Source organism: Dermacentor albipictus, chromosome 3 (assembly GCF_038994185.2).
Source record: "Dermacentor albipictus isolate Rhodes 1998 colony chromosome 3, USDA_Dalb.pri_finalv2, whole genome shotgun sequence".
NCBI lineage: Eukaryota > Metazoa > Arthropoda > Arachnida > Ixodida > Ixodidae > Dermacentor > Dermacentor albipictus.
Window position 1 is genome coordinate 148,405,272 of NC_091823.1, and position 27,789 is coordinate 148,433,060.

At 43.7% G+C, this 27,789-nt stretch overlaps 1 protein-coding gene and 1 non-coding gene across 2 annotated transcripts in view; one reads left to right on the forward strand and one right to left on the reverse strand.

Annotated features, from left to right (window-relative positions):
- Positions 1-2,096: 2,096 nt before the first annotated feature.
- The window catches only part of LOC135896660 (uncharacterized), a 64,573-nt gene continuing 38,880 nt past the window's right edge, over positions 2,097-27,789 (forward strand). The window contains exons 1-5 of the mRNA XM_065425145.1: positions 2,097-2,323; positions 5,980-6,034; positions 12,720-12,832; positions 15,055-15,094; positions 24,719-25,711. Of these exons, the coding sequence (XP_065281217.1) occupies positions 2,209-2,323; positions 5,980-6,034; positions 12,720-12,832; positions 15,055-15,094; positions 24,719-25,711 (1,316 nt within the window). The 5' untranslated portion in view covers positions 2,097-2,208. The remainder of the gene's footprint in view (positions 2,324-5,979; positions 6,035-12,719; positions 12,833-15,054; positions 15,095-24,718; positions 25,712-27,789) is intronic.
- TRNAT-UGU (transfer RNA threonine (anticodon UGU)) lies at positions 12,034-12,106 on the reverse strand. Its single transcript has one exon. It is a non-coding gene; the product is annotated as a tRNA-Thr (tRNA).

Genomic DNA, 27,789 nt, shown 5'->3' on the forward strand with positions numbered 1-27,789 from the left:
AAAATCTTGCTCGAAGCAGAAAGCCTACTGGTGTTCTTTCAACATTGGAAGACTTTCAGGGGTATTGGCAAGATACTGATGAGCGATGCTTTTATGCGAAGCATATTACGAGAGCTCAACCCAGGTCCTCAGGCGCGGCGGTGTCGCCTTGAAACCACGTGACACCGTGACGTCACGACAGAGGAGAAGTGGCTTTGGCTCTACTCTTGCAAGACGGGCTGGGTGGGAATCGAACCAGGGTCTCCGGAGTGTGGGACGGAGACGCTACCACTAAGCCACGAGTGCGATGCTTCAATGCGGTACAAAAGCGCCTCTAGTGAATGCGGTGTTGCCTTAGAAACGAGCTGTTTCTAAGGCGTGCGTCTCTTGCTCAGGCGCACATTTTGTTGCCGCGCCGAACGCTGCTTTGCTCGACGCTCACCGCGTCCAATGCGGGGCGCGTAGTCGCTGCCCTGTAGCCCATTGTCTTACACCCCTTGGCGGGTCGACGGGAACGCTGTCGCGTTCCACTCTTGAAGGCGAAGCAGTAATGCATGAGTTGTTTCTTCGTCTAGCCGAACCAAATATAGCCAAGCAACAGCAGTTCACCAGGCTAAACAGTGGTTCAACAACTAAAATAAAGGCTAGTATGCTTCGCATCCTGGGCTTAACCTTACCTAAGCCACAGCCATTTTTTTCACAGATTTTTCATTAGCTTTACCAAAAATCTGGGAATATGTGGCTATGCCAATGCCACCAAGCTTAGATTAATGGGCACCGCATGAGTGAATACTACAAGCATATACCATGCAGCTGGGTGATGGCAGGCATGGAGCTCCCTACAAAAATTACTAGAGGGAATGCCAGTGTGCATGGGATGGCAGTTCAGTCAGCATGGTGAGTAGTACATGCATTTGCCCAAACTCCCCTTCTGGCTTGAAAGAGCTTTGAGCCTTACAGCTGTCAGTGAACGTACATATGCAACTAGATGTTTTCAATGCATTATGGTTGAATAAAGCTATCCCACAATGTTCACCACGAGGCTTCATAGTGCTACTTCCCATCAAGCAGCCACAATGCAGGGTAGCAAAGTGCCAAGGGTTGAAGAATACACATACAGTCGAACACCTTTAAAACAAAGCGCTTGGGACCTCCAAAACCATTAATTGTACGGGTCACGTTATTGTTAAGGCTACATGCCGCGGAAACACCGTTGCGAGTATGCTGGCACGTAGGCGATCGCTTGATTTATTTAATAATGTGGAAAAACCACGCAGGTAACTGCCCCTGGTTTCATTGACTGCAGCCCTTCCATCACTCGCACTGACAACTAGCATACAGGGCAGCGTGCCGTCGTATTGATGGTCACAATGACACATGCAACCAGAACGCGTGTTATTTGACAGGCTGCAAAGGACTAGCGATCGCGATGAGCCTAGCTCTAAGTATCGAACCAGTCTCGGTTTACGGCATGGTGCTCACCACCAGCATCACGTATCCGCCAATGAGACCTTTGCCGACAAGCAAAGGTATCGGAGTCTCCACGGGCGTCGACACGATAAACAAACGTAAACGTAAGACATTTTAAAGAACTTACCGGATGGTGTTGCCGGTCTTCATCCTGATCCACTGTGGAATCGGCCGGTTCTGCTTGAGCTTCTTGGCGAGCTTCTGTTTTATCCGGAACGTCTTGTGGGCAGCCTGGAGATATCAAACCACTGGGTTAGTCATCAATGGTCGTAACAGCAAAAACAACAAAGAGTAAGATCTCATTTGTCTCAATCTAAGAATATTTGTAGTGTACCGCGCGTGCAACATTATTAAATATGAATCAAAACACCTCGACATACCATGTCGCCGTTCGCAAGATGGCTAGAAAAAGAGGAAAAGGAAGTGGGTAATGATAGTTATTGTTGAACTGCTTCAGCCTCAGTTGCGAATCACTCAATTACTAAACAAACTTACCCAGTGATTTAAAATTACAGATTTATAAAGAATAAAAATATACTTATTATTTATTGTTATGATGCGCAGTGTACTTGCCTATATCTTTAGAATGAACAAAAAGAAAGCTACACCGCAGAATAAAAAAAAACAGATACACACTGATCCAAGCGTATCCAAGTCTATCCGTTCGCGGCTTCGGGCGATTTGGCGCGTGATTTTGTGTGAGATGAACTTGTGCGTGCTAACGGGTTGAACAAATATGACGTGATAGCGCCAGCAGCAATGGAGCTCTTCGATGCCTCATCGCCTGGTCGTCATGGAGGCCAGAACTGTAATCAGTCGTCCATCAAAGAACTGCTGCAGCAGGTGTACAGCGCACACATTGGCGTAACTCAAGGTACGGCAGTGCCGTTGGAGCCTGTCATACGAAACTATAACGCTTCAACCATTCTTCTATAATTTCTATTCTCTAGGTCGCGGGATCGAATCCCGGCCTCGGCGGCCGTATTCCGATGGGGGCGAAATGCGAAAACACCCGTGTGCTTAGATTTAGGTGCACGTTAAAGAACCCCAGGCGCTCGAAATTTCCAGAGTCCTCCACTACGGCGTGCCTCATAATCAGAAAGTGGTTTTGGCACGTAAAACCCCATAATTAAAAAAAAAAATCATTGCTATTCTCTCTATATGTGTTTTTGCGCTGGCGCCATACGGTTGCCATGGAAGTAATCTCGGCGCAGCTGATCGCATTGCATGAGGAAAGCGCCAGCGCAGTGGGTGACCTGGAAGTTACTTAATTTTCTCTGCGTAAACACATGTGATTTGTATCTCTGGTCAAACTGAAACATGCACCTTTGTGTCTGCCAAACGAAAGCAGCTCAGAGCTTTAAGGCTGAACGAAATGCTCTGTCCTTCGACACAGTGCGCGTCTGTAGGTTTTGTCCGGACGTCCACTTTAAATGCTAGAAACGTAGAAACTTTGAAGAATGTGACAGTGTAACCGCTGTTATCAGAACACGAGTGGTGGCTATTCAAGTTACCTTTTGGGACTCGTGCACTGATGGTCAGCACTCAACGCACCGCTAGTCAATGCGGTTCTTACAACTTAGTTACGTCGATCTCGTCGCTTAATTACGACGATACTGTTGATGGTTAGTGAAACTGTTAATTGCTGAACGGATTTGAGTTGGGCGATGAGTTGCCCTTCGAAACAAGCACATTTTCGAATTTGCTAGAGCATGTTTAAAATGGGATTGTTGCGAGAGACACACACCGCGCTGACTTCCAACTAATGTTAATTGAAATACTATGGGAATAGGTATACACATGAACTCGACGCGCGTGCGATTATTCTTGTACTCGATGAAGCATAATGAACTTAATCTGAATGAAATCTACACTTTGTGGGCACCCTTTGCTTCAGCTTAATTAATGCATGGCGTCAAGTCAGCTTCCTGCCAGGCGGTGTTTGTAGGACCATCTAGATTATACTCAACAGGAAACTGCACTTTAAAAAATAATCCGTGAGCATTCACTTCATTTTCCATTCTTTTACTTTTATCACTTGCACCAAATGGTGCATTGTGATGATGAGGTCGGTGCGGTGCTATATGAGCGAATGACTTTGGGCCAAGAGAATGGAAAATTAAACTGATCATTACAAAATACAGCCTCATGGAGCTGTTCATCAATGTGGTACCTGACAGTATGGATAGTGTGACTCGTTTAGTTCTGCTTAATGATGCACCGCTGGGTTCATATGGATGGCTACAATGCTTTCTTTAAAGAAAGCAATGAAACATGATTGGCATTTAATTTTGGTGCAGTCAACAAAATTTCCTGGGTATCAAATGAAGGGGACCAGGGTATTGTTTCTTGTGGTGTAGCAGTTCATGTGAACAGTGGTGGTATAGCCAGCTGTTTCTTCTCCTTCTGCTTATGACATTTAAATTTGAGCTCTAGAAGCCGAATGGTGCATTAGTGACTATACGATGTGTCTAATAAATCTAAAAAATTATGTATGTTATTTACCTATCATGTATATAAAGTTTACTGTAATGTTCCTTTAATGAGGCTGTCTGGCCAAGTCTAGCAGAATGTGTCAGTTACTACCACTGAATGAGACAGCTATAGTCATCAGCAGGCTTACTGATTCATTGCCGCTAAAATGTTTCGTGTTAGCTAATGTTGAAAGCTGGGCTAGTTGGTTGCTGTTGTTTTGATGCATGTTTACAGTGCTAGGGAAAACAAAGACATATACATGTCCCTGTGGCAATCATTTAGTGGTAATGCCATTACGTTGCTGAACTTTAACTTGCTGGTTCCATACTGGCTGCGGCGGCCACATTCTGATGGGGGCAGAATTACAGAGATCCTTGTGTTCATTAGTTGTATGTTAGCTGTCAGGCGCATGCTAAAGGACCTCAGGTTGTTAAAATAGACCGGAGACCCCACTATGGCATGGTTGATAATCACATCGTGGTTTTGCCGCGCAAAATCCCAGAGTTGACGGATACATGAGGTGCACAGGATGGGCGCTGGCTTTACTGCGCCAAGGTTACACATGCATGAAAGACACACTTGCATTAAAATTCGAGAGCACATACATATATTTCAACTCTCCTATCAAATCAGTCTTCCGAATTGCCCATCAGGCACGTGTACTAAGGTTGCAGTGAACATTAATGAATGCCATGTGGTCAGAGTTAATCCAGAGCACTCCTCTAGAGCTTCTTACATATAGCCAATGTGTTGCTTTGTGACATTAAAGGAACACTAGACAGGAACTCTATACCAATTTATACTCATAGAGAGATCTTTCACAATTATCTCCATTAATTTTGCATTAATAGGTTGGTTAAATAACTGTGGCAGATACAATTGATGAAGGTCGTTGATGGCAGCGACAGCTTTCGTGTGTGACCTGCTGCATATTCCCATGCTACTCGTGAATAATGAAACCCTATTGGCACATTGGCAGATGCACGAAATGGCAATCTCGCTGCACACAATGCCAAATGATATCACAACACAGTGTATCTTGTTGCAGTCACAGCATCCCAGTTGGAATCCTATAGCAACCTCCACTATCCCTAGAATCTGGGCAGCAACTTTGTTGTAATGGCTGTCCATCAAGCAGCCACGCTTTACACAAAGGTGCCTGTTGTGGATGGGGGACTATTGATTTAATGTGTTTCTGGCTGCACATCTCTTGTGTCACCTTGGCACATCCATTACGGAGGATGGGTCGAGAATGAGCTCATACGAGTATAGCATATGCACTACCGAAGTTGTCTATTTGAGTACATACCTAGTGACCGAAGCTGTCTATTCAGGTGCATACCCAGCTATGGGTGGCCCACGTTGCCTGCTTGGCAAGACAGCAGCCAACATGTTCCGAGGGGCCCAAGTTGACTCTGCTCCCTTAGAAAGGCAGAAAAAGACAAACCACAAAGTGAGGAGAAGAGCCGAAGAAAGCTATCACTTAAGAAAGTGAAGGTCTAGGTCCTGCTTTCTGAATTTCATGTTGAGGGCTCACTGTCAGTATATCAGTGTGACATCAAGAATTTCAAAGTATTTTTTTGTCATTCTGGCTTAGTAAAGGTTCTTAAAACCTGATAAGTTATAGTCATGGCACTCTTTGGCTTGAGACATCTTCATGCGAATAAACCCCATAAAGAAAAATCACTGTCACGTTCAATCTTTAGTTTTCTTAAAATACAGGGCAGCCCATTTTTGTCGATGAAAAATTAACTAGGCCAGGGCAGACACATCAAAATGCATCATGTCCCGATTAGGCGATGTGGGAACTTTGAAGCAGTGTTGCCACCCACCTTTTGTTCTTGCACCTGTTCTGGTTAATGCCACAATAAGAGCGGCTTATTTTTTTGGTATTGTGGAAAGGTAAATTACTAATGCAGCTGAAACAGTTTTTCTCTGTAGTGTCCTTTTAAGCTCCATCTATCAATCATCCATCCATGTGATGTTTGTGTCATTAGTTAGGCAGTGCATGACGTGTATTGAATGCGTTGCTCACTCTGTTCTGACCATTTTCAGGCCTGCAGAAGCAAGTCTCGTCATTGACTTCACTCCTCTGCGAAAAGGATCGAGAGTGAGTTGCCATTGATGAATGTTGTTGCACCTGTGTTTTTTTGTGTATCTTTTTTTGTTCTTTGTTATTACACACTGACGTGCACAGGGGTGCCTGCATTTTGAAATTCATGCACATCGAAGTACAAGTGCCTTCTTTTCAAGGAGTAAAGTGAATTTCAACTTTATTTTTGCTTTTGTCTTGAACGAAGGTCCAAATGCGATAAAGCCTAGAATAAATAGTGGCAAGCATCAGCGCGGCCTAAATGATTTACTATAATTTTGCGTTTTTACTAACCAGTTTCGGCCAGGAGGTAGGCGTGTCATGAGCATGACATTATATTGAAATCCTTTATTTTCCAAAACAAGTTTCGTGGTTGACAGGGCTAAAAGCTGCGGTCTGCAGCTTGACAGAGGCCTGGACACCATATTCAAGGCAGGGCTTGACCTCGACGTGAATGTCGAACCGTTAAACAAAAACGTATGGAACAGAAAATAACAGTTCATCAGAATAAGAATACATAATACCAGATATAATGCTTTATATACAGAAGCAGATATATATATATATATATATATACACACACACACACACACACACACACACACACACACACACACACACACACACACACACACACACACACACACACATACACACATACATATCAAAGTCAAATATAACGAAAGAGGGAAAATAATGTGTGTGTGTGTGTGTGTGTATACATACACTGGCGTGCATGTATACACGCCAGTGTATGTAACGCATGTAATGCCAGTGTATGTATATATATATATATATATATATATATATATATATATATATATATATATATATATACATACACACACACACACACACACACACACACACACACACACATATCAAAGTCATGTATAACGAAAGAAAGAGGGAAAATAATGTACGTGTATATATATATATATATATGTACATATGCACATATATATACACATACACACATATATATGCACACATACATGCATATATATGAATTCACATATAGACCTTTTCATCGGGCGAGGAGGATAGGGCGTGCGGAGAGCCTTTCCTCCTCTCTGGCTTGGGCGATCCGGCGCGGCGCTGCTTCAAAGTATTGCTGTCGCGTGCTGCGGAACGATCTTGAGATGTTTTAGATGGTACTTTGTGAAATTTACGCCGTGTCCGTTCATATAAGGTCGTCAGGGAAGCCTTTCGGTGCATCGGTCTCTACAGTAGGCGGAAATATCTTTTGGGGGCGCAAAAATGTGACGTGTTTTATCAGCCGCGGTGCACGCACATTATCAGTCGTGGTGTGTGTATGTGTTGTGAACTATTTTGCTTATATCAGTTTTAATTCAACAAAGAAAACCGGTGTCTCTGTATTAGCAGCATGAAATGGTAAATCTGCTCAATATCTGATCGCTTGGCATAGGGAGTAAGACATAAAGCATAAGAGCGCATCCTCGTGCACGGCCTACCTAAGGCAACCACGAAACATCTAAGCGGCAGGCGCAATCAAATATATGTGATGCACCGGCATCGTTCTCGCGCATTTCAAGTCTAGTAGGCTTCAAATTACCATATGTCTACGCTAGCCTTCCTGCATGAGGCCGGTGGCGCTGCTCTACACAGCGATCACCGCGGTTGGTGACCCAGCACGGTACATATGTAAGCTGTGTGCTTCGGCATTGCCTTTTTGGCCTGCATACAGCCATAATATATGAGGGATCGCATAAGAAGAATGCGATGCCTATTTTTGAGGACAAAATTTCCGTAATGCGTGTGAGTGCGTCGTATAGAACGGAACGAACACAACCGAAAAAGAAATTCGGTTATCATCCTCTTTCTCGAAAAAGCAAGAGAAAACGGGCTAACGCCGCAATAGGGCCTCGCATAGTCACGCCGCACAACGTTTATAAATATATAACCGCTCATGCGGTATGCTTGGACCATGTGGTATATAGAACAAATATATATGTAATCCAGCACCTACCGCTGCTTAGGACGCTCGCGCAGTTCGTAAACAGTCCCTTTGCTGGACAAGCGTAATTCAGACAGTAAGGTATGCTGCTATCACTTGCCAAAACTATCTTATTCAGGGGCGGAAACCTCATCCATCGAACCAAGTAGTCACGCAATGTAACCTGCAGCGAACAGTTTGAATGCTTGTCGAAGTATAACATCACAGCTCATATCGTAGCAGAACGGTACCCACGCTCACGCTGTTACGATCGTCGCGTATGTTTCACGGCTCCTAAACCGCAGCTTAGAAGTAGAGGATAATGCTGCAATAAGGTCACATTAGTGACTGGAACATTCAGAAATACACAATTCATCTCCGAGGCTGATTGTAGACTCGAATATGCGCGCACACATCGCGTTGCGTGTTCCGTCCACCTCATCGGCAGCAGAAATTCCGGCCATGACGCCTTAAGCCACTTTAGCACGTCTCACAGAACCGTTTACCACGTAGAAGACGCACGTCATACTCAACAGACCGCACGACCGCGGAAACAAACGCCAGAACCTGCCGCCGAGCGTATACCTGCCATGCAAAAGACCGCTTTCACCCAAGCCAGTATGGTGCTGCTCATAGGCGGCGCCACTGCGTTCACAATATGGCGGCGCCTACGAAAAAACGGTCTATACATACACAGAAACACATATAATACATCATGAAAAGATATCACATTCCAAAAACATTACAATGTGAAATACAAGCCGACACAGGAGTATTTAGCTTCTGTTAAAGAAAAAAAGAATTATGAATGTACGTAGCTTCACGACAATAGTGGTAGGTATGATATTTCTTTTTAAGAAAAGAGCTGTTGAAGTAACGTCAGTGTGGGCTTTACTATATCTTTGTATTTATTTAGGATTAACGGAAGATTATATTTTAGAGACTGCAGTTTGTAAAAAGTGCGGAAACGCGGAATTATCCGAAAGTCAAAAGAATGTGTATGAACATTGGTATTTTGCTGAAGCAGTGCTGTTGTACTAATAAAGTTTTTAAAAGTGGGTGAAGACACATAGAATGAATGCAAAACACGAAATTCATGCATATATTGTATTTTCATAATGTTGTACAACCTGAAATAATATTCAGTGGAAGCTAAATAATCAATATTTGCGATATTGCGAACAACTTTCTTTTGTAATAAACAAATCCTCGTAATATTCCTTTGTGTAGTGGTCAACCATACGAGAATACAGTAATTGATATGGGAAGCGAACAATGCAGAATAAATTTGTTTTTTGGCTTCCACTGGGAGAATTGCACGGAAACGCGATAGAGCTCCTGTGGTCATTGAAAGTTTTTTGCATAAGTGGTCAACATGCGAATCCCATGACACGCTGACTCAGTCCAGTCTTGTGATAGCTGTGGCTACTACACGAATGCAGCCGCAAGAAACACACACATTACTCTTGCTTATATACTAAAGGGAAATGTTAGTTGAGCAGTATATTTGGAAATTGTGTTTCCGCAATATAAAAAGAAAAAAGTCGCAGTTTCGCTCGAAATGCGAAGCATCGATTAGTAGAGAGCTATACGAAGTAAGGGTACTAGTTTTATTGGCCATATAAACTTGGAAATATTCGCTTACAAACTAAATTAACATGCATGGTGCCAGGGCCCACAGGCAAACATGAACGCTTCACACTCGATGACTGCGGACGCTCTCTGGCAAAATGCTGGCGTGAGGTAGTGCAGTAGCAGCAGTGAGCAAAGGGACCTTCATGCTGTCTGTTGTTTCAACACAAACTGAGCGGCGAGAAGACAGCGTGCACAAAGGTATGGCGGTTGCTTTCAAGATAGGGCGCGCACGGTTGAGCAAAGTATGCAGTTGCTGTCTAAGTAGAACGCTACCCGCCCCCCATCCTGTGCTGCCTCCCCACTTTGCCATGTCATGCCATGCTTGGCTAGACTAAGCCATGGTCGTCGGTTCCCCTTGCACGCGGTCACAAAATATTCAGTTGCTGCCAAAGCACAACGCCACCCCCCCTTCTCCCTCTCATCCCCCCACGGCCTTTCGCCCCACAGAAGAGGGTGCGTTTCCTCTCAGCTTTCCCCCCTTGCGTGTGCAAGATTGAGTTGCGATCATCAGCTCCTCTCATGAGCTTTCACTCACACGTACAGCATACGGTGTGCGGCGACGGTGTTATCGCTCCTGGACTTTATACAGAACATCACGGCGACGTCGATGGCAAGAATGCGATTGGAGTGTCCATATAATTGCTATCACAATAAAAAGAAAGTTGCCCCAAGGGGAATTTTGGTGTGTTGTAAAAGATGCAAAATTGCAAAACAAGTGGTGACAGCGCCTCTGAAGTTTCTGCACCAGCTTTCTGTGATGTCATGAATTTTGACAGTGTCCTGTTGGGCCCAGTTAAATTTTTATTGATAAGGAGGGACTGCATTGCATTTATAAAGGAGCCAAAGGAAGTTCACTTTAGCAATTTCAAGAACTTTTGCTGGACCAGCATGGTCTACATATAAGAAAGTGCTGCTTTGAAATCCATGACCTCACGCTGACAAGCCGGCACTGAGGTTTCCATGCAAAATTAAAGAAGAACAAAATGAAAGCTTGGCCTTCATTTTCTGATCTCATGAAGAACCTCTACCCGTGAAGTTATTAATCATCATAGACATTGGAAAGAATGCTTTATCAATCTAAACTGACTGTGAAACTGAAGCAAGACTGAGAACGAGGTAGCAGGTTTTTATTTCCAGCCACGGCAGCCGCACTTTCATGGAAGTGCAATGCAAAAATACTCATGTTATGAGATTTTGGTGCTCAAGAAAGAACTCAGTGTGGTTCAAATTGATCCTTAGCTTCCACACTATGGTGGCTCTCATAGCCTCAGTTTGGCTTTGGAACATTGAAGCACATATAATTGCGTTAGCATTACAGGGTGTCAAAGTGGGAAAAAGTGTGTGTGTGTGTGTGTGTGTGAGAAGCCGGTCTTGTGGTGGAGAGGGGATGAGACAGCTTTGAAGAGCATGTGTGTACGTGCACGTGTGTGTATGTATCTGTGTGTACATACATACATACATCACTCATATGTAATCATGTGCCTGCTCTTCTAAGTTCACCGGTTACAAGACACCATCGGGCAAAAAATAATGTTCCACATCCTCCCTGGCCCTGAGTGGTGCTGACTAACACTCCCACTGCTAGAACTAGTACACGTGAATACCCAAGCTAGTGAATGGATTGGTAGTCATCACTGCAGCACAATTGATAGTGCAATGCACGCGTAATAGAGAGGTTGTTGATTTGTATCCCATCGCTGATGAGCTATTTTTTCATCCACTTTCATTTTCCCTTTTCTCATTATTTTCTACATTTCAATCTCAGTCACAGCTAATTACTGTTATGCTTTCCTTGGCTTTATTGCCTGTCAGCTTTGGCTTTATGTGGTCGTGATATATATATATATATATATATATATATATATATATATATATATATATATATATATATATATATATATATATATATATATATATATATATATATATATATATATATATATATATATATATATATATGTATATATATATATATATATATCGCATTACACGTGCGATGCTCTAACCAAATGAGCTACCGCAGTGCTTCCCCATCCCCTTTCTTAGGTATTTATGTTTCTGCGACTAGAACTAGCCTTGGGAGTGTTAGCCAGCGCCACCACTCACAAACCTTGGCGGCGTATGTGGAACATCCTCTCTGCCGCAGGCGTCACAAGTATGTGATTTTACTGAGTGAAGGCAACAGGCCAATAAACCTACACATGCTACCTGAAGGCACCAAGGTTGCCGGGTTTGATACTCTCGATCGTTATTTAATGAACGAGAGGAAAGGGAGCTAACCGAGGGGCCCGATTTTTATTAATCATGTCATAATAAGCTAGCAAACAAAGACATCAAGGACGGCATAGCAGAAATTACTTGTACTTACTAATTTAATTAAAGGAATTATAAATTAATGGCAATGAAAGTGGCTGAAAAAGCAATTTGCCGCAGGTGGGGAATGATCCCACGTCTTCGCATTACACATGCGATGCTCTAACCAATTGAGCTACTGCGGTGTTGTTTCCCCATCCATTTTCTTGGGTATTTATGTTTTTGCTAATAGAATTAACCTTGGGAGTATTAGCCAGCACCACGCACGCACGCTCGCGCGTGCGTGAGGGCGATTCGGAAAGTCAGACATTCGTCCCATCGCAGCACTAAATTTGAGATGCCCCTGTCGTCAGCGACGCATGCGTCTCCCAAGTGATCTGAAGTGATCTCCTTAACAACACTTTGCAAAGTGGTGGACGTGGTTTAAATCATGGATCAGAGACCTCAAAGAGGTGTGACGTAATGCAAACACATTTTTCCTGCATTTACCACTAAATTGTCACTTCATTTTTTAGATGTAAGTGCCCTTTTAACAATACAAGCTGTTCGCCTGCTGGGCTTAGAGTTATGCATAAGGTTATAACTGTAATGGAGATAATTTCAGCATTGAGGTTCCATCTCTACTGCCCTTTGCCCATTAACATGCATTAAATATTTGCCCATTAAATGGCAATGAGATACATTTTGTAACATATACATTAATAATATGACACATACGCAAACATTTAATAATAGCTCAGTGGGAGTGGCCATTCAGTGTTCTGCTGCTGACTTGTGGGGTTACTTTCCTTTGAACAGGCTGCGCAATGTTTCCTGCCAACATTGTGCGTCCGTCAAGGACACCTTTGAGCGCTACAAGGCCAGCTACCAGCAGATCATCGAGAAGCTTGAGACCAAGATTAGCCTGCTTGGTACGTCTGATTGACTGTGTGGGGTTACCTGACATGGCTGGTTTTGTTCTGATTGCGGGAGGATATTTTGGAGTGCATTGAAATTAGCATGGAAGCGCATGACATCGCAATGTTGGAAGCTTACTGGCATCCTTGTAAAGTCTATGATCTGTGCCTTGTGCCAACAGTACTGTAATGCTCTGGAACTTAAAGGATGACAAAGAAACTTGTAAGGAGCCTAAGGACAGCACTATGAGCTGTAGAATAAAAACTGACAGGTAGGGTTAAGAAATGCAGACAAACGAACTTATAACGAATGAGGGGAAATGTGAAAACACCCGTGTACTTAAATTTAGGTGCACATTAAAAAACCCTAGGTGGTCGAAATTTCCGGAGTCCTCCACTACGGCGTGCCTCATAATCAGAAAGTGGTTTTGGCACGTAAAACCCCATAATTAATGAATGAACTTATAACGAACATGATAATTCTGCAATAAAAGTGGTCATTTTAGAAAGAGGACAGTGTGTATCACATAAGAGATGACCTAGCCGAGATCAAGGGGAAGAAATGAATATTTGCAGGTCCTGTATTGAGTAGAACAGATAACCGGTACAGCAAAATGCATTGATTGGTCAGTTGGTACGTGCTATTCACAAAAAATTTTTGTGCAGGCAGGATGACATTAAGAAGGAGACAGAACAAGACACTGCTCTCAACTGACATCTTCATTACGTCACAGCCCTGCTTATAAGAAAACAGACCTAAGCACCACACACAGAGAAGACATCATGATAGACTGATCAAGAAAACAAATCATACAAAGGATTCTAAAAAAATTCTGTGTTGTACAGAGTAATAATAGAAGCAGCACTTACATATTTTGAGTGATCTCATAAAAATGCTTCTCATAATTCTCGAGCATTGGTATTCCATCTGCTTCTCAATATCACGGTCTTGGTGAAAAGAGCTTGACACGGGCACAGTTTGCATTGTCATGCTAAATGTGAGCTGGTTCCTGTTGGCAAAGACCACTGATGCTCTCGTGGGTGCTCAACACAGCAGCCAGTCTGGCCGGCGTATCCTATGCCACACATCAAGGGAATCTACATGGAGACAATTTAGTAGGGAATTGACATGTGTCATTTGCGGGTAGCACCTCGTCCTGTTTCCTTCTTGTGTCATCCTGTTTGCGCTAAAATTTATTGTGAAGGTTTATTTGAAGAGGGTAAGCAGCTGCTGCATGGCACTGGACAGTGCAGTGAACTGCACCATGGGTGGCCTGTCAAGTTGATGGCACTCCTCAGTAGAGATACCTTATACAGCACAATCAGCATTTTCCTCTTTGATTTTAAATAGTTTAAAACTCCGTTTGTGCTTTGATGAGGGAGAAGGCTGACATCCACCAAACCGATTGCAGGCTTACAACATCAAGGTGTGCGACAGAAGCATTGACATTGGAAACTTTGAGAGCATCGCCTGTTTGGTGATTTATGCAGACAAATTTGTGTTTAAGTAACCCAGTCTTGCAGTGCTTTATCTCGATGTGCCTCCAACAGCAGCCTGTGGTGGTTTTGCCACTTTCGGCTCGCTGTGGGTTTACATTTCATTCACATTGTGAATGCTTTTGTAACAGCGGTCATTGGTTGGCTATGTCTTCACGGGCACAATAGTCGACAGTAAACCTGCACATTACTATGCATTGTTGCAAATTCTTGTTGTTTTGCTCACTTGAGTGCCTTAGTCACTGTTGGCAAGGTTTGCTCAACTACACCAGCTTACGTGAGATATTTTTGTTTCTGCATGATGTTTCAGCAATATGTTATGTTCGTTCCTGCTGTCACGGTTCTTTTGATAATCTGCTTGCCTGTTCAATATTCAGATTTTTTTTTGCTTCATCACTCTGACCATGGATATTTTAATCATTGTGGACTCACACAACCCTTTGAAGAATCGTTTAGTGCATTCTTTACAACCAGTTGATTAATCCTTCTGTGGTTCTTATCTATCCCAGTGTTCACCCAGCTCAGTTGCATGTCATTTTGATTCTGTGTGTTTTAGAAAAATTGCTGTGCTCTGTGTGGTCGTGCCAATCAACTAAAGAATAAAGATGAAAGTTCTCAATTACTTTGATATCGCTAGGGGCACGCGAGGAGGATGCTAATGGCAGCGCTGTTCTGATTTGATGCTTGCTGTGGTTTTGCAAGCTCTTCTGCTCGCTTACCTGCTCTTGTTCTGTTTGCAGAGGGAAAGGTTTCTTCACAAGAGAAAGAGCTTCGTGGAAGGTAGGAATCCATTCCTTGCTTTGACTCTATTTTCATTCTTTTCAAGAACATCTGCATTTTTCAAGGACCCCTAGACCATCACTGCTAATTTTGAAAACAATCATAGCGTGCTCCTCTCTAGGCACTTCTGGTCTTCACGCATCGTGGCACCAATTGGTTAATATTTTTTAAATTTTATTTACATATCCCGTAAGCCTTGCTCAGGCTCATGCAGGAAATGTGTACGGATAGCCTCTGGGCTGCGCAGAAAATCTCAACACATTTTATAAAGAAAAGGCAAGGAGGAGAGAAAAAAAAAAAGCTGAAACCGTGAACATGTGGGAATAAGCATGTCATAAAACCAACATCATTGATCAAGCAGCGATTAAATGAATGATTCACCTTTGCGAACGAACACATCAGCGTTAGTGGAATTCGCGTCAGTATTTGGCAGTCTACTCCACATTTCTATTGCGATAGGAAATAAAGAAGAATGCTTGAAAGTGTCGTACTACGCTATAAGCAGCCGGATGCAATTGTAGTTATTTCTACCAGAACGCTGGTATGATGGCTTTAGGTAGTCCTCCTTCTCACTCTTTATGTTTCCACGATAAAGTAAGGAAATAAACATTACAGTGTCATGCTACCGAAGGGACAAAGTCGGGATGTGTGCTTGGATGCGCAAAACGGTTACATCGATGTGACACGAGCATTTACTGTAGATAAATCTGAGTGCCTTATCCTTCACTTTTTTCTAGATTTTCAACTAGGTAGACTTGGCTAGGTTCCCCGCTTAGACTTGCATACTCAACAATAGGCCTTACTAAAGTTTTGTAAGTGTTTAGTTTCACTTGTGGTGGTGACATTCTTAATATCCAGTGAAGGAACCCAGCTGCTTGAATGCTTTAGTCCATTTAGTCCATGTAGTCTTAATGTGCGCTACCTGTTTTGTGTAATTGTGACACTCAGCTACTTCAGTTGTGCTAGGTGTATGTGGCACAAAAACAGTCAGTTGATTCGTATATGAGGGACACCAGTTCCTATCGGTCTTCTAGCAGGCCCTTGCCATGAAGTCGCACGCCTGCTCTCTCTCTTTGTCTTGGTTGCCTGTTGTGCGCACAGTCAGATGATTCAACTTGGTGATGAGTGTTTTGCACTGCACGTGTGACGGCAGTGGCGTGTCGCTCAAAAGTGCCAAGTGCTGTGATGAGTGCCAAGTGCCAAGTGGAGGCTGATGCGTTTTTCAAGCAAGAGTGCTTCTTTAGAAGACACATGTAGTTTCCATGTGTCTCCTAGAGAAGCATGTGGTGAGGAGGAGAGTGGCCACAGGGAGAGTAGCAAAGGCAAGAGAGAAACTTCTCTGTTGCCTTTGTGCTCAAAGTGGTTTAGGGGCCTTTTAATGCTTTTCTAGAGCAAGACTTGTGTGCTGTTTGTGGAAAAAGGGAAGAGAGAGAGAGAGAAAAAAACAACAGACCTTTGCTCACTTTGGCAGTGTTGTTTTCGATTTATAATTCATAAAGTTTTTTAGGAGAGTGATGCAGCTTCTACTATGGTTGCACCAAACTGCAACCTTGTGCTGGAAAATTCGAGTAATTTGCATCCGGCCTTTATCAGGACCTTGCTCCTGTTGTCTTTCAAAAATGAGAATTGGATCTTGAGGCATAAACAGCGCAATAAGATGCGGGCAACAATAACCTATGCACATGACTTGCGCTGTGATATCAACTGAGAGTCTTAAAGGGCCCTTACTAGGTTTGGCCGTTTTAAACAAACAAGCAAAGTGCATACTTCATGCACTGACAATCATGCCTGGATAGTATTACACTGCTGCAACTGCAAAAACACCTGAAATTGCAAACCAAATGCTGCATGCCCTCCTTCTTGAGGGAACCCCTCTCCAAAACGAAGTCACGGTCAGATGCACAAGTGCACCTGCGTAATCTGCATTGCTGAAACATCACTAACCGTGACACATGACTTCGAGAATTATTCAAGTCTATAGCAGTTATTTGTTCTGTTGCTTCAGTGGGCAATTAAACATTTAGGGAAAAAGTAAGACCTATAGATTGAATGTCTGCAAGTTCTTATTTTACTCAACGCCATAGCAACACAGATATACTTCCACTTCGTCTGGTTGTTCCCATGTCATGTAATCGCCCATACGGAAAGCAGAACTCTCCAATTGTGCACACATCGAGGGATCCATTTCAGTGCCTTGCAGAAGCAGCCACGCAACAATGCACATGTTCTCATGCCCAGTTTGCGAAATCGTGCACAGCGTGAAATGAGAAAAATGCAACAGTTTGCATGCTAGACTGTCACGGGAAGTGCATGCGGCAAGAGCGCAAGAGAAAAAAAAATAGAGAGGAAGGTGGGGCTCGTGACATAAATGTGATGAAATCCTTTGGCTCCGATGTGGAGAATGCAGGGAAGGAATTTCACTTGTGAAGGCTGGACAGGTGTGAGTCGAGAAAGTGTGTATGTTGGCAGTGAAGCTTGCTTCCCGACATCACGGGTTTGTGACACTTCCAATATTTATATCTCTGCCATTAATGAACCAATCTGAAAAATCCTTGCAGTAGAACACTCCCTACAGGGCACATAATGACTTACAACATGTAACCAAAATTTGCTATAGGGCCTGGTGAGGGGCCTTTGAAGACCAATGTCTGTCATGTTTGCAACTCCTAATGCATGGCTGTCGTAAATGAGCAGGAGAGTCGGCCACAGGAAGGTGGAGTCTAATGGACTAATCTCACCATGCTCAGAGCACATGCTCCGTGGCTCTGCCGGTGCCGTCGCAACTGTAGCCCTTGCCACTTTCCCACTGCACTAGGGTTCAAGGCAACCTTGCAGGCAATGGTGAGGACAGGAATTGTAGGGGGAAGTTGGGGAATGCGTCTGCTCAACCTCAATCCTATTGGACGATCTTTTTATTCTTGCTTCCCTGCTTTTTAATCTCGAGAGCTATGGCGGTTGGTCATGGTGCAAACACAGAGTGTTTCCTTGTCATGGTTGTCCTTCAGCCCGCTTAGAACTACTAGTACCGTTGACATGCTTTGCACCTTTGGTGGCGGGGCAAAACTTTAGGGAGCCAGCCTCTTGATTGGCAGCGGACAAACAAAGGGAGTCAGGGCAGAGCCAGTGCTTCAACAGGACGACAAGATTTCATCAGGGCAATAGTCGTTCAACACAGCAAGAAAAAGCTGTTGTCCTGATAAAGACAAACCCCCCTTTTATTGCACTGGCTCCGAGCTGAGATTTCCCTCATTCGTCCTCTGTTGATTATTTTCTTGACGTGAATAGTAAGGCCTACAAGAGTTGAAGAGCACCAATACAACAGCTTACAGCTTCATTACACTGTCTGTCCAACCAGGGATAATGTCAGCGTGCCTCATACAGCGCAGTCCACTTTTAGCGGTACAACATATAATGATATATCAGTTATAACGATGAGCTGACTTAAGAGCGTCAACTTATACATTATGGCTATGAGAAAAAGAAACATATATAACGATATGTTATTCATCGCATATCGGATACAATGATCAAAATTTTGCCTTCTGGATGGCGTTTTTCATGCAGAATAATAATTAAATTTGCATTCTTAAGCTTCTTTTAAAGAAATGCCAAGATGGGGTGATATGTTTGCCTACACGCATTCGTGCCTACCACCAATAACCGTACAGCGCATTCCGACTGCGCAGTACAAGATGGCGCTAGTCACCTCGAGTCTGCTTTGCCCACAATCAAGTGTGAGGAGAGAAACAAAAGATACTCAGTGCCCTTTCACTCTGTGAAGGAAGATGACCAGCGAAGCTGTGTATGTGGGCTCCTTAGCGGTGAACTGCACCTTTGCCCCGGGTAGGCACGGCATTGCACTATCTTTGAGATCGGCCCACGTAATGACATTTTATTCTAGTATGGATGCGTCAATCACGGCGCATACTTAACAGCACGAACGCTGGTGGCGTCTGAAGTGAACACCGCAGGAGAAGGCTAGAGTTTTGTGTCGACACACGGACATGATCCTGGGGGAACTAGCCCAGCATGAAGCGAAGCGGCACCCGCTCTTTGCCCCCTTCTCAGCGTGAATGTAAATGCACCACTGAAACTGTAGTGGACAGTAAACAGAAGACGACGCCAACAAAGCGCAGTGTTGTATCGCTTGGGATGAAGCTACAAATTTTGCAAGGCCCAAAGTGTGAGCGCACACAGGAGCGCCGCGACCGTGATGACTGCAACCAGAGGCCATGTCAATCAACGGGAAAGGCAGGCTTCGTACGCCTGGGCAAAACCCCTGGATCCAACACGGTGGCAGCTACCGACATTACGGAGCTCTGTAAGCATGTTACTACTGACGATGAAACAGGTGGTGCTTCGATGGAGAAGTTTCTGAGTGCAGATAATGCTGCCTCATAATGCGAAGAGATCTCCAACAAGGTGATCATTGTCACGACAGACAGTGGCATTGTGTGGTGGGGGCAACAAGATCTTTAAAACCGACCCCGATGTCTACACGAAGTGCGCTGTCGTCGATCAAGTCGCTCATTGGTTTCATGCATGCTTAATTATTGTCGCTAGTGTTCCCACAGCAGCTGGACACCGCAGTTGTGAATCTAAAATTCCTGTGAAAGCAAGTGCGGATATCTGACTATCTCAGCATGCCTAACGCTTGATGTGCTGTTTAGAGGTATAAATAAATATTTTATTTTTCACAGGCTTCTTTATAGAAGGCTATATTTTAGTGCAAGTGGCAGATTTGGTTTCGGAGCCGCAAAGGTGTTTAGAACTGAGGTTAAACAGCATGAATAAAACAACTCCTTGTTTTATTCATGTTTTATTCGCGCTGTTTAACCTCGGTTCTAAATATGAACCAAATGGCCCTCATCAAGATCCTTCTAATGTAAAGGTATGTTCGGCAGCTTTTCTTTATGGCAGTCCCGATATAACGATGATCGGTTATAATGACTGGATTTTTCATTCTTCTTGATATCATTGTAAGTGGACTGCAATGTAATCAGATCATGGTTCTGGCATGTAAAACCCCAGGATTTACTTTTAATTAGGGATGGTGTGCTTTCTTTCATGTGTTGATGTGAAAAAATGCCTGATGCACTTTTATTTTTCCAGAGAGAACTAGGTGGTACTATTACTAATACTGACAAGTGTCTATGTCCATTGTGTACAGTTGGTAAAACTAGGGTTGTGAGTAAGCATTTGCTCTTCTTTTTCTGTCGTTCTTTCTGATTGTATTTTCCAGAACTTGTAAACTTGGCCATCTTTTCTGAGATTAATGTAGGGTCATGTGTGTGCTTGGGTTTCCATTCTGACGGAAGCTGTACTCTCTTCCCCTAAATATAGAATATTAGGTAAGGCAATGAATAAAATGACACAGTAGATAACTTCATATTAATAGAGTACTCTTTCAGAGCTATTTCTTCTATTTTATGTGCTGGAGGAAGCTTGAATGCCAGCAAGGAAAATGAAAACCAAGCTTTCCTTCTTTGTAGTCCACACCAAAATTGCAGAGTTATTGTGTCAAGGCGATGTCACAGATTTGTCTTTTCTTCTCTTTCCATATTTGGCTACTTTTAAACAAGAAAAGTTTTCATGACATGCTAGGTTGAGTTGTTGGTACCTTTGCAATGTGAGGCACTAATCCTTCTTCATTGAAAAAAGAAAAATGAACTAGTACTGAGCAAACACTTAAAATTCACGAATTACAGTAGCATATTGGCTATGGCATTCCCTGCTCAGAACAAGGCGGTGGGCTTGATTCCTGGCCATGTTGGTTGCATCTTAAGAGGGGCGGTGTGTAATAATGCCCGTGTTGCGCTCTTTAGGTGTTCATGTTTAAGAAAATTCCAACCTGTGCGAAAAGATGAAGACAAAGGGCAGATAGGACAGACCGGAAAAGCTCTGTCCTTTGTGTCTTTTCGTGGGGCTTGGAACTTTCTCAAATATGAATGCACACCAACTCACCCAACTTTCGGCACTTCTTTAGATGCACAATTTCAAGATTCCTAGCTGCTCAATATGACGTTGATGTTAAAATTCATCAGTTCACCTATTGTCAAGATTTGGGATTTTAATTAAATTAAATGAAATTTATTATTGCGATATCAATTTTGTTAGTACTCTAGGTGCATTTGCACTGTCTCTATTGGCATTGCTGCCATCGTGCTGTCTTGGTATCGACGGTTCGTACATGGGCCACGCGTTGAGAGTTAGGAAGCCTCCAGTGAAACACAGTTCATTTGGCTGCAAGAACAACAGAGCCAAGTGGTTATATTGTTGCGTTTCGCTCAGTCAGCTCTGCCGAAACTTCCGCTGCTGGCATGAGTGTTGGGCACATACACATTAGTGTTCCTGCTGAAGAGCTGTGTGCATACCACATAATGGTGCACACTCTGCTCTGAGCAGAACGGGTCTAAATCTATGTAATCCTTTCATAGGGAGCTGGCAGCTGCCAAACTTTTTCTGTCGATATCATCTTGTGTACCCTTGAGCTGCGACGCTGGTAACACTGCTGCTGGCATCCCTCACTGCACTAGCTATGTGACGTACCTCGTATCTGCTAGCACGCTGCTCCTTCTGTGCAGCATCAGCTGTCTTGCGTGCTGCGTTACGCTAGATGGCTTCCACATATTGTTAGAGCACTGCGCGAGGAGTTCATGTGCAACATTAACCCTTTACTGCACAATTTTTTGTTTCCTCATAATATTATTCATGGAGTTGTAGGGAAGCGTAACAGTAGCTGTACCCTCATGCAAACTTACTTTAGCGAATTTATGTGGTTTGAATTTGCAGAGAAAGGGTACGTTGCATATGTGCAACAACGTGCAAACAAAGAAGTTGAAAGTGAAAGATAAACTTCGTGTGATTCGTACTCAGATGCTTATTTACACGTGACAATAATTGGTGCTCCTATGATTTAGTGTGGAAGAAAAAGAAGCAGTTATACATGCTTGTGCAGCACAGGTGGTTCCCACACTTCGTGCAGTACGTCATGCAGATTCCCATGCAGCCAGGAAACAATGAAGTGTTTTAGTGGGTGATTGTCAAAATTTAGAACATAGAAGCACAGACATAAGGCTGTGCCCGTAACGACACGACATGGCAACGTGCAGATGCACAGACTTCTTTTGAAAAGAAAAAAAGGAGATTCGACCAGAAAACATCTTGCCCACATATTGAACCGAAACGGACTTACACTCGTGGTTGTCATGGCTAATTGAAAGGTCACTGCGTTGACTATCAGGAGGAATTGCTTGCCCATACCAGCGTTTGGGAGCCATTTCCCTTTCCGAAGAAAATAAACCATGTACACGTTGTTGCATTTGTGCAACATAGCAACGTTCCATCGCCAGGAACAAACTATTCCGAAATTACAATGTTTTTTTGAATCTACAGAGTCAGGAGGATGTGGAGCTTAGCGTCAGAATTTTTTTTTGCGCTTTGTCTTATGGAGAAATACATTTACAATTTGTAAAACTTACCTATATCACTGCTCGCGGGCGCGCGCAGCCTCCGCCACGTTTGTTTTGGTAGAAGAGGAGGAGGATGAGCACACATTGCAGCACTAGGCGGCTCGTTTTACAGACTAATGTTGCGGAAATGCAACAACGTGTACAGGCAGCTCCAAACAGACTTTGCTTCGGTTTTTAACGCCGTTCCTCAGAATGTTGCGCGAATGCAACAAGGTGCAGTAAAGGGTTAAACCTTACTATTACTTTCGATGCTTCACCTTTTGGTGAAACTTGCCATTTTTTCTTTTTGGCAAGCTTCCTGAAAGCAATTATGAGTAAACAGTAGAATCAACTGCACTAGGAGGTGCATACGCTCTCACTAGGCAGTGAATTATTACATGGCTGTGACAGTGCAATGATAATATAGGAAGAACGTGTAGCCGTAAAACAATGAACGGAATAACAAAAGTAGGCACAGGGAACTTTTGTAGGAACTTAAGCGTAGTGCTGTCACCTGTCTTTTGTATTTTTGCCTCAGTTTGGCCTTTGTTCTACAAAAGCCTCTGTTCTTGGTAAGAGCAAAATTTTCGCTTTTGTAAAGGTTTATCTTGAAGGGGCCCTGAACCACCCCTCGGGCTTGGTGAAATAGTGTAGTCTGCGGATAGCACACGTTGCTGTGAACATCTCAGCCAAGGTTTGGTGTCGTACGTGGTGCGTGGAGCTCGCAAGGGGATCGCGAGGTCACCTTTATCTCAAATGCTCTCTTTTCAACAGAAGGCCCTGTCCTCACTCGCTTGTAGGCGTACTATTTCATCATTGGACGCACTATGTTGTCATTCCCTTAAACGGCGGCTATTGGACAACAGCTGACATCAAGCTATGGTTGGTGACGTTCCCTAGATACAGCGGCCGCCGGGGGGTGCTGTCACGAGTCCACTGGCTAAGCGCGCTGTGGCTAGCTGAGGACAGCCATGTTTGTCTTATGTTAAGCACGTTGTAGGCACCAAAGGCAGAAGTTGTGGCATCTACGTTAACATCTAAAATGAAATTTGAACTGCGTGCCACGGTGACATTTACAAAGCTGAGCGTTGTGGACACAACTCACTGCGCCACAGCCTTCACAGTGCAAGGCATTGAAGAAGGAACGGGAGCACAACGGAGGCTGCGTTTGATTGCCAATTACACCGCTTTTGCTGAATGCATTGAAGTACTTTTTGCGGCAAAGTATTTTTGAAATAGCCTATTTTCACTTCAAATGCCTTTCTCCACTTCGATAAAAAGTGGTTCAGGGCCCCTTTAACAATCCAGTTTAACTTATTGCTTGCTGTTGTCTCTAATTTTACTATTATTCTTAGATATTCTTTTAAACTAGAGATGTGCAGAAAAGCCTGATGGTAGGCTGTGTGCACATGGGAGCACCAGTGATTGATGCTCCCGTATGACTACTGTGGAGTGCGCGATTCTGGGCAATGTGATAATTATAGCAGAAGTCATTTAAAATGGACTTTCTTGAGATAAATTCTGGATGTCTTTGTTTAGTTCCTAACAATCCCTGTGCACATTTGTTAAACTTAGTTTCTAAGTTTCTAATAAGATTAACAGATGTTCGTGCTGAGCATGGTCTATAATATTTGGGGAGGTCAGTTGCAGAAGACAATATGCACACATGTGCATGCAAACAAAAATGTAACTCTGGGTGAAATAACAGCAGTAAGTAAGCACACAGTCTTCAGTAAATAGGAGTGCCATTAGGGGCTCTTCAATGTAAAAATGTGGCGCAGCAAGTCTTGGCAATACCCACATCATGCTTTGCCGAGCAGGTGCCAAGCATTTTATGTGGTTTCATGTCGTAGAGTGAATGCAGCTATTTTACTATTTTCTATTTTAAAGGGTCTGTCAAAAAATGTGGGTGATATTGAAAATGATCGCCTTGGGTTAGTTTTTTCTTATTTATGGCGAAAATGAATCGGAATCTGCTTTTAAGCAAAGCAGAACTTTTTACAACTATCAAAGATTGGTAGACATTTCTTTTAAAGGGAAGCTTTTTCTGATGTTGCAAAAAAGGTATTTTTTGTTGGTTTTGGGATTACATTATTTATCGCTCTAGTTGACCACTGCACTAGTCTCTGTAGCATGCCAAGTTAGTCCTTTTCTTTTTCTTCTTTGTGAACAGAAATGTCAGCCCCGTTGTCAGTGGCACTCCACAACGGTCAACCAGGAGCGAATGTAGACGGCAGTTGCTGAACTGCTCGGTCAGCCCCAAATTGTGGGACTCGGTTCTGCAAGAAGACTCGCCAAGGGACACAAGCTGTCTTGTACCTCCCTCTCCTACCACCACTGACGAGCCTGCTGAGTGCGAGGAAGCCCTGGAGGCAGCCATGTGCACGGCTGTGATAAACGGTAAAAGCAAAAAGTTGCCACCACTCGCGGTGCAGACGGTGCCAGAGACACTGGAAATAGAACTCTACTGTGGTGGTGTCGTTAATGAAATTACGTCGTACCAGCCGCCGCTTTCAGCAATCGCGGAGAAAGAGGAAAGCAGCGGTGAGGATTCCGTTCGATCGAGGGGAAATGCACCTACCGAAGTGGCAAACAATCAAAGGTTCATTGATTGTGCAAAGGAACAAGAAAAAACAGGCGCTGAAGCACCTGAGAGTGAATCAAGCCTGCTGGGTATAGATGAACAGGAAGACAGAATCACCGATGCTGAGTCAGAGGGGTCTCCGAGTCTTCTCCAGCAGGACAAAGTTGCACATCCTGTGCCGCCCCGTGAGACATGGGACGATGATGAGGTGCCACCAACAAGTGTTGCGTCAGGCACGACTCCTGCACAATCTCTGTCTGAAGTGTCATGCCACAAGATACTCAATGTGATGGATGATGGAGACAAATCGCCCAGTCTACTTGATGTGTTTGCTGCACCGAAGAGCACTGCGGCCCCTGTTACGAGTGAGGTGGCGGTGAAAGTGGTGGGCTCCTCTGGTCTACCTGCCACTGAAGTGACTGTGTGTGACGATGACTTGGATCCCAAATCAGTGTTGCCGAGCGGCAGCAAGCTTTCCCTTTTGAGGAAGCGGCGTGCGTCACCTACCGAGGCTGCCGATGTGTCCATTGTTCAGCCTCCGAGCAGAGCAAAACGGAAAAAACAGACCAAGCTATCTGACAGGTGAGCCCTAGTGAACTGTTTCAGACAGTGTTGTTGCCTGTATGTGTTTTGTGTACGGGCATGTCATGCTGGCATTATGTTCTCTTTGCAGGTACAGTGAAAGTAATGAGCCATTATAGACCTTCCAAGTTTACCATTCTCCACAATGTATTGTGCAGTAACTTTCGGCATAGATGATTGTGGCTTGGTGCTGTACAGTACGTTGGGCTTGTTCTCTTAAAAAGTGTGTGCTATAAGGTCCTTTAGGAAAGCAACTGTGCTGCACTTGGAACAGGGGTACACCGACATCCACCCTGTCTCCATTGAAGTAGTTCCTTTAGGAAGCTGCCCACTGCCATGGATGTGTCTGCCATGCTCCGGTCGCTCCATGCTAGTGGGCTCAAGTGTCACGTCATGGTTTGCTGGGTACTGCCATAAAAACGACCTTTCATGGTGAATCTTGCTTTTAGGAAAAGAAAGAAGGCAGTCATCTGATCGTGCGAGTACAGAGGTTTTGCAGCCATGAGAAATCTTAGTGCCAGCCTCAGCCCCCTACCCCCTCCCCCCCCCCTCACAGAGAAAAAAAATGATAGCAAAACAAACCAAAAGCTTGTTGTAGTGCATTGTCACACGTGTAGTATCATCAAGGTGCGGCATATGCAAGTGGCCCTTTGTTGCTTATTGGCTTTGGCATCGAGCTGCTTAGCATGAGGTCGCGGGATCAAATGCCGACTGCAGCGGTTGCATTGCGATGCGGGCAAAATGCAAAAATGCCAGTGTATTGTGCATTAAGTGCATGTTAAAGAACCTCCAGGTGGTCAAAAATTCATCTGCAGTTCCCCACTATAATGTGTCTGATAATCATACCATGGTTTTGGCACAAAAATATGCTAGAATTTAATTAATTAATGCGTGAGTCAGCATTGTCTGGTCGGACATGTCAGATTTTTGGCAGTGCTCGCTGCACATCGCACTAAAAATGGTAATTTAACTCCACCTGGAGGAATTCACAACACAATATTACGGTCTTGCCAGTCCATAAACACTATTTCAAGGATCACTATTTTTGCAATGTACCTTGCAAAGGGCTGTTTTACTTTGTCTGGTGGTTAATTAGAATACAGGTGAAGTTACAATGTGCATGCAACATTGACGAACACTATTATGCACTGTGTGATCAAAGCTTCTTGCGCCTGCCACGGTAGCTGCGGTGTTCTGCTGTAGCCTGTGAGGTCACGGGTTCAAGTCCCAGCGATGGCAGCTGTGTTTCAATCATGGCAAAATGCGAAAAGCATGTGTACTTAGGTTCAGGAACACGTTGAAGAACTTCAGGTAGTCAAAATGAATCCAAAGTCTTCTGTGGCATCCTTCATAGCCCATTGTGCAGTATTGAGATGTATAAGCATTGCACTTTATTATTTATTTAAAACTTCTTGGTCTTTATATAAGTTAAACCTCGATATAACAAAGTCCGTAGAACTGGCACTTTACTTCGTTATATTGGAATTGGATCTTTTATGCAAATAAGTATAGTTGCTGACGGATTTTTGCCATGGAAGAGGCTGTGAAGTTTTGCGAGTTATCATGCCATCATGAAAACATGAATTTCATTAAGAGAAAAAAATATTCTTGTTGACATCGAGAGTTGGTGACCAAAGGTTCGGTTTCATGCAGTGTCGACTATATCTTTACATCAGTGGTATAAAACGAAGCTTTTGCATCCACTTTGCTGCCATGACTGATAGCGTCACCCACAGTGGGATGATGCAATCAGTCATTTTTGATACCCCCACTCCCTTCCAAGCACCCACAGCAGGCGGCGCACGAGGTGTGATAGGATCTTATCAAAGTTAGACTTTATACAGCACAGGAAAGATAGACGGTCTTGCATTTAGTACAACTATACCGCTACTCATGTTATCACTGTTCATGCCACACAAGGCAGTAATAATTGGCCACAACAAAAACACCAAATTGGGTGCTGACACAACGCAAGCTAAGAATACTGAACTAAACGCAGCCAAAAAAAAACAAGAACATGTTGGCCAAGGCAAAAGTTACTTCAAGTGTTCTTCGATATAAAATGTTTGAGTGGCAAA